The sequence below is a fragment of the Grammomys surdaster genome, unplaced genomic scaffold (genome assembly GCF_004785775.1).
Source record: "Grammomys surdaster isolate TR1022 unplaced genomic scaffold, NIH_TR_1.0 192, whole genome shotgun sequence".
NCBI classification, from domain to species: domain Eukaryota; kingdom Metazoa; phylum Chordata; class Mammalia; order Rodentia; family Muridae; genus Grammomys; species Grammomys surdaster.
The window spans coordinates 786,143-793,950 of record NW_021604637.1 but is presented as its reverse complement, the minus strand read 5'-3'; the positions used below and the strand labels follow the sequence as shown (position 1 = coordinate 793,950).

Here is a 7,808-nt window from a genome sequence, read left to right as displayed (position 1 = left end):
ATGCTGATGCACGAATGTAGAAACTTGTATGCCCTCAACCTGGATACATTACAAAAATCAGCATCCAACGACCAGTCCAGAGAAAATAAGTTAAGTTGAGCATATGCTTAGGATGATGTCACAGGATTCCTGTACTCAGGAGCTAGTGCTGGCAAGGTGTGAGGTCATTAGCTAGTCAGCCACTAAAGTGTGACCTAGGGATGCCCTTCACACCTGTGATAGAAGGATTTGACTTAAAGGGGGATGGGAGCCCTATCCATCCTGTCAGCCCATGCAGGAACGCACTGTGTGTGTGTGTGTGTGTGTGTGTGTGTGTGTATGTGTGTGTGTTCATGCATACTGTGCTAGATAATTTTATGCCAACTTGACACAGCCTTGAGTCTTTTGAAAGGAGAGAACCTCAATTAAGAAAATGCCTCCATAAGAACCCTACTGTGGGCAAGCCTGTAGGGTGTTTTGTTAATTAGTGGTTGATTGATGGGGGGAAAGGCCCAGTTCTTTGTGTGTGGTCCCGGTTCTATAAGAAAGCAGGCTGAGCAAGCCATGGGGGGAGCAAGCCAGTAAGCAGCACCCCTCTGAATCCTCTGAATCAGCTTCTGCCCCTAGCATCCTGCCTCACTGCTGCTGCTGCTGAGCTCTTATAAGGAACTGTAAGCCAGATAAACTCTGTCCTCCCCAAGTTCCTTTTAGTCACGCTGTTTTATCACAGCAATAGTAACCCTAAGACACAGATTGTAGGAGTGCCCTCTTTGTACTGAGTTGGTTCCAGGATAACTCAGGTCATCAGGTTTGGTGGCAGGCACCTTTCTACCCACTGAACCATCTCTTAATTCTTGGTTTGTTGCTTTCCTGCTTGGCCACCATGCTTTCTATATGCTACACAGGACTGACAACCTCTGCAAATCAGAGAAGCTTGCCTTCCTACACTGATAAATGACTATCTGGCAATCTGGCAGAAGGAATGACCTATATGACATTTTTCAAGTTAGCACATGGAGTGTCCCAAAGGGAAGCAGGGAAACAGTGCTCACAAGCCCCAAGACTACCACAGTCCACCCAGTCTCAGGCTAACTTTACTTAAGGCGAATATTCAAACACACCCCCCAAGTAGCATCTCCAGACAACAGAAGCACCAGGAGAATCTGTGTGGACACAAGGACGTTTCCAGGTGGCTGAAAATGAAAGAATTCAGAACCTCTGCATTTTCTCTAGCAATCAGGTCAGGTCAGGTATTTGACACCTGAGGTGGCAGGAGGAAAATAAACAAAAGTTCCAACAGTCACATCCCCTTCCCTGCCTTGCCAAGTGTCCTAGCCCTGCCATTCTTTGTCCACACACACACGGGCCACAGCTGCTTAATCTCAGCTGCCCCAAGCTGCACCTGTGAATCAAACCAGCCTAATCACACTAACAGATGGCAGAGGCCAAGTAGCCAGCTAAGAACTGCTATCACTTTAAATAGCATCTAATGTTTCACAGGCCCCTCCCTGCAGCAGTATCTCACTGGTACAGCTAACACCAGCTCTTAATCGCCACACAGCACCCATCTCAGGGACAGAGCTGGTGTCATTCGAGAGCTAATTTCCAAAATCCCAGTCGCAAGGAGAAAGTATAGTAACCTGTCTATGGGGTGGCACCCATTACACAGTGTTCTCCTACCTGGCCCTTCTGCACAGATGCTGAGCACTTAGACTTAGTCACAGCAGAAGACCCGGAAGCCCCCATCAGGCAGAGTATGAACCACTCGGCCTCGGTTGTTACATAACCTAAACCTGCTCTTACACATCATGACATCACGTGGAGTCCTGGTGACGTAGTCAGGCAGCATACTTGACCCGGCACAGAACAGTTCCTAGGTGTGCCAGCAAAACCAAGTGGGTAGAACCTGATGTCTCAATCAATCATGGAGGCACCTACATGCAGTATCATTTGAGAGCTATAAACGACTACACAAACATATCATTCCTCGCCTATGGGGACCTGGAAGGCTGTAAGTGGCTGGCATTCCCCTTTGCTCCCTGAGATAGGTTTCTGGTCACTATAACGTGACTTGCTGCTTTCTGCATTAAGGGTTCCTGAAGGCAGTGCCTGAGCCAGCAACTGGCACCAGTGCCCTCCAGAGCCGGTCCCGGAGGGCTGCACCTTCTGCTTCAGGCAGAGCCAACGAACGGTGGGGTAACTATGAACAGCATGCGCTTATTAGTCTCGTGTTGTCAGAGGACAGTAAGAACAGGAACAAGACTTTGCAAGGCTGTCGCAACTCACAGTAGCACACACTTTGCCTTGCCTTCTTGATTTTTATGAATGTGGCTGGTAGCATGAGCCTGTTTGGAGCAAATTTTGTGTGTGTGTGTGTGTGTGTGTGTGCGTGTCCGTGTGTGTGTGTGTGTATGTGTACACCCCTATCCCAGCAGTTCTCACACCTTAATATAAAATGAAACAAACACACACTCATATGGACACACACACATCCTACATCTCTAACTAGGTCTAAGGACAAGCTTAAGAAATGTGCATCTCTAGGGAGGTCCCAGGTGATGCTAACATTGCTGGTCCAGGTACACTTTGAAAACCACATTCCTTTGTGTTCACTCTTCCTAAAGTAAAAATTGTATTAACCAAATTATTTCTCTTTATGCCCAAATAGTTGAGAGACTTAGGACAAAGCCAAAAACGGAGTGACTATTCATCCTGAGACCTAACAACATTCTCTCTCTTAGCTATCACAGGCTAAGTGGTAGTCCTTTCAATAAGTGGTACAGGAATAATCAAACACTGAGAGGCAATGGAAAATAAATCTAGACACAGATCTTGTAAACTGATCGTAACAGGGAAATAAACGTAAACCACAAAACTATAAGACTCATAAGGAGTGACAGGATCACCCTTGGGTTTGCTCCTGACTTCAACACAGTGGCATGAGGGGACCCATGAGAGCTGATAAGGGAGACTTCCTGTGAATTCAAAAATGCTTGCTCTTTGAGACACTGTTGAAACAAAGGTATTCACGCATAGGAAAGGATTTGAAAAGAGAAAAAGGACTGCCATCCAAAATATACAAGGAGCTCTTGAAACTCAACAATAAGAAAACAAACAACCCAATTAAAAAATAAGCCCAAGCCTTTGTCAGACACTCGCCAAAGAGCACATGGAGATGGTAAGCGGGCACATAAAAGGATGCTTCCCATCCTCGGTCATGGAGGAAATGCATTCTCGAATGGCAGAAGTCCATAGCACAGGCATCACAAAATGGCACCAAGGATGCCAAGTAAAGGATGCTCTCCTTCATGGACGGTGGTGATGCAGATCGTTATGGCTGCTTCGAAGAGTGGTTTGGCAAGCTTCCAATGACTCTGAACTCACCACAGAGTCTAACTGCCATGTTCCAAAGGGGAAAAGAGGAAATGTATAGCTAAACAAACTCACACCATGTGTATATAACATCTCTCTACTTGTGACTGCCGAACCTAGGCAACAGCTAAGATAACTTTCAATAGGGGATGCATAAACCATGTACACACAAACCAGAGGGTGCTATTCAGTACTAAGAAAAAAATTAGCTGAAGTCTATGAAAGATTCAGAGAAAAAAAAAAAAACAAAAACGTAATGCATAGCACTAGACAGAAGACGTCAACCTGAAAAGTCTACGTGGTCTATAAATCTAACATATGATGTTTCTAAACAAGCCAAGCTACAGAAAGACTGAGGTGCCTAAGGGCTGGGCAGGAGCGTGTGTGAATAAGCGATGCTCAACAGTGTTCAGGACAATAAAATGTGTGTGGTGTCACAATGATAGAACTGTGTCCTTGTTCATTTCCATATGTCCCAGGACCTGTAGTGAACCCCAATGACCACAGACTTCGGGCTCTAAGGCTGAGGCAATGCGGGCTCTTCAGTGGTCTCTCTCAAATGTTGTTGACAACGGGAGATGCTGCACTTGGGTCAGGGGGTAGTATGTGATATTTTATTTAAGAAATGTTTTATTATGGGCTGGCAAGACAGCTCAGTGGTTAAGAGTGCATGCGGTTCTGCATAGAGGAACAGAGTTCAAATCTCAGCACCCACCAAAAGTAGCTTATAATTGCCCATAAATCCTGTTCCAGGGGATGCAATGCACATATGTACATACACACAGAGAGATGAATACATATGTATAAATAAACCTTTAAAGTGTTTTATTTAAGAATAAAATCTCTTAATTTTTCTGTGAGCTCTTCTAATTGAACCTGTTTTCTTTCCAATCCTCCTGCCTCTACCTCTGGAGTCCTGAGACTCCAGAGTCCATGTGTCACCATGCTTAGCTTAGGAAGTGTTGGGGGTTAAAAGCAGGGCTCTGGGTATGCTAGGTAAGCAGTTTTACCAATCAAGTACATCACCAGAGGCTCATTTCAGTAACCAAATGCTATTACTTATGACTCATTTAAATTTACTTACGACAACAAACATCCTTTCACACTAATACTGAATATACCAAGTTAAAAACCAAACAAAAACAGTTACCAATACCGCTTCTCTCTAGAATAGTCCAGCCCTACCTGAAGAACACAACTAATGCTGTTTTGCATCTTCGTGGAATAAACATTCACGAGCACTCAAGTCTTCGAAGCATACTGTCTTGTAATACCTCTAACTTCCCGGAAGATATGGCTGCCATTCCCATCTGAGGCACAGATAGAAGATGGGCAAGTGAGAACAGGGAATCGGGACCGGAACTTAGGCTGCCAGCTCCAAGCAGCCAGCCATGATTTCACCCAGCAAGTCTGCGACGTCAAAAGAGAGTGCCTGGTGCCCACTGCCTTAAAACATGCCAGCATTCTCTCCCTTCCTCACTACCATCCTCAAAGTAAGACACACTTCTGCCTCAGCAAGAGGCGATACTGCAAAGGTGAGGGTCTCTAAAGTCCCCAAAAACTTGTGTTCTGGACCAGATAATTCTTTGTTAAGCTACAGGCTGAGTATCAGGAACATCTTTGGCCTCCAACCACAAGCCTCCACCAGCTCCCATGGAGGACTTTCCAAAATAGATCAGTCGACAAGGTGGCTCACACCTGTGGGCCCAGTACTCAAGAGGTATGGAAGGATGGCATGAGCCAGAGATTCAAGTCCAGCCTGAGCAACAAAGTTGACACCTTGTTTCCATAAATGAATAAATCAACAATAATAATGAAATACTCCAGCCGGGTGGGGGTGGCGCATGCCTTTAATCCCAGCACTTGGGAGACAGAGGCAGGCAGATTTCTGAGTTCGAGGCCAGCCTGGTCTATAGAGTGAGTTCCAGGACAGCCAGAGCTACACAGAGACAGAGAAACCCTGTCTCAAAAAAACAAAACAAACAAACAAACAAACAAATAAATAAATAAATACTCCAGGGAGTGGAGGAAGGCAATCAACCCTAAGTCAGGAAAGGCATGATGGGAGTTGTGAAGAAAACCAACATGGCCACAGTTCTACTACTGGTATATCTATGAATATCTCAAGACCAAAGAAGACAGTAAAACCACAGACAGAAGTAGTGTTTGTTTGGAAGAGAGAGCTGTTGACACAAGAAGAACAGACAAGTGGCGAGACGGTGGACAGAAACACAGTTTATTCTCAAGTTGGAAAATAGGGACAGCAGACAGAGCGGGGGACAGTGAGGGCCAAGGGACACAGCACTGTGTATGGGGGAGTCGACAGGAGACAGGTGCCAGGCAGGACTCCCTGCACTCCTCTTGGGGCCCTTCAGAGGCGCGTTACTTACTCTGGTTGCTCCTGTTCTCACTGACAAAGTCTTCGGAGCTATCTGTGTCGTCCTCGTCATCTCCAGATGAGATGGCATCTGCATTCAAAAGAACACACGTGTGGATGCGTTGGCAAAGGCAAAGGTCACCATCACCTGCAGCTGAGTGAGCACTCCAAGTGACTGCCCTTCCTCAGAGTGAGCTCAAGCACTCAGAGACCTGCAGTGTCAGGAAGTGTCTCTCTGCCAGGAGCCAGTCTCTGATCCTCAGGGTTTTCTGCTTTCTCGGTTTTTAGGCCTCAAATGGTATTCAAGTCCGCAACAATTTTCTGAATGACTTATTGATTTTTATTTTATGTGCATTGGTGTTTTGCTTGCATGTAATTTTGTATGAGGCCCTTGAAACTGTAGTTAGAGACAATTGTGAGCTGTCGTGTGGGTGCTGGGAATTGAACCCTAGTCTTCTGGAAGAACAGCCAGTGCTCCAACCACTAGGCTATCTCTCCAGGCCCACTTCCAACAAATTTTGACTCTATAATAGCCAAACATTGATTTGTTTCCCCCTTTTCAGCATTTGGGGTACCCTTTAAGACAGAAATGACCCCCTAACAAGACAGTTTCCTATGTGGGCCTTCTGACTGCTAACTAACTTTCCGAAGACAGAATTCCTAACTTGGTCACAAAGGAGGCCTGGTACTACCCATATCCTTCACTATATGGAAGGAAATAACAAGGAGAGAGACTCGAGAATTTAATAAAGGAATTAAAATCTAGCTCCCCGCATTTCAATTCTATACTGTAAGCATCAAGAATGCTGGGGTGTGTGGGAGTAAGAAGTCTGAATTCTGCTGCTTGCCAGATCTTTGTCACTTGTAAACTGCATGGTACACCAGGTCCCAGTGAGGAATTTCAGAAACAGATCAGCCAGGAACACTAGCCTACACCTATGGACTCGGCTCTTGGGAGGATCATGGGAGGCTGATGTGAACCCAGGAGTTCAAGTCTAGCCCGGGCAACAAAGAGAGACCTTGTCTCCAATGATTAAAGGACAAACTGACACTGGTGCCTGGCAGTTAATGAATGCAGTTCACTGGTGATTCCACTCAGCCAAAAAATAGTAATAAGTTTCAATCAGAAAACAGCTACAGAAGAGATAGAGGGTCACACTCATAAGCCAACTCACCTGTGACATTCACCATGAAGTACCAAGTTTCACTGTCTACCGTCCTAGCTGCAGTACAAGCATAGAGGCCGGAGTCTCTAGGTGTGGCACCTTTTATCTGGAGGTACTCCCCAATAAGCACTGTCCTATTGTTGGGCCCCAAGTGCACCCCATCCTTAGTCCAACTGATCACGGCGGCATCTTTCAACATGCACTGCAACTCTAGCGACTCCCCGGGGGCAACCACGTATGCTTCTGGTTGGGAGATTTGGTATTTGGTTGGTGGCTCTGCAGAACAGGTGGGAGAGAGAAGACAGAGGCAGATGGGAAGGAGGGAGAGGAGAGAAGGTCCGACAACAGTCAATGGAGGCCAGTTCTTCCCCAGGAGGTGCTTGTCTTACAAATGGCCCCAGGAGGTATCCATCTCTTCCCACACCCCTGAAGCCAGGAAGCAGCCTGCACCCAGACTTGATTGACAGCACTGGAAAAGATGGCCACGGAAGGTGTCCACGATCCAGCGGAAGCTGTTCTGGATTGGTTCGTGTCCACAGACTGTAAACAGGGTATTAAAAACCAACCAAATCCTAAAGTGGAAGAAAAATCCACGAGAAAATTTTAAAGTTGATTGCCAAGCTGGCCATTCAGCGTGACGGTGTATGTGATACATGCACACACACATACATGCTCTCACGCTGACTTAACTATTTATTCAAATTTCACTTAGCCTGTTATCACAAAACCAAGCCTTTCAACACAAAAATGTCTCAAATTCAAGGGGCAAACAGATCCATCTACAAAACTGTTCACCACTTGGGAAGTGGCAGCTATTGGCTTGATTAGTTTTTATGAGCTCTTAGGGTCCAATCAGTACTGAGCCAGATCTGTACTGGATGAGTTGGGACAGTCCATCTTCCTCAAAATCACAG

At 45.9% G+C, this 7,808-nt stretch overlaps 1 protein-coding gene across 10 annotated transcripts in view; it reads right to left on the bottom strand.

The window, feature by feature from the left end:
- The window catches only part of Fgfr2 (fibroblast growth factor receptor 2), a 111,444-nt gene that overhangs the window by 79,780 nt on the left and 23,856 nt on the right, over positions 1–7,808 (bottom strand). For 5 of the 10 annotated variants that reach the window (XM_028769384.1, XM_028769380.1, XM_028769382.1 and 2 more), the window contains exons 3-4: positions 6,904–7,170; positions 5,742–5,819 (exon numbers count right to left, since the gene is read on the bottom strand). The exons of 3 other annotated variants lie outside the window; for them this stretch is intronic. In XM_028769384.1, coding sequence (XP_028625217.1) covers positions 5,742–5,819; positions 6,904–7,170 — 345 coding nt within the window. The remainder of the gene's footprint in view (positions 1–5,741; positions 5,820–6,903; positions 7,171–7,808) is intronic. 2 more of the 10 variants (XM_028769385.1, XM_028769386.1) reach the window with 1 other exon arrangement.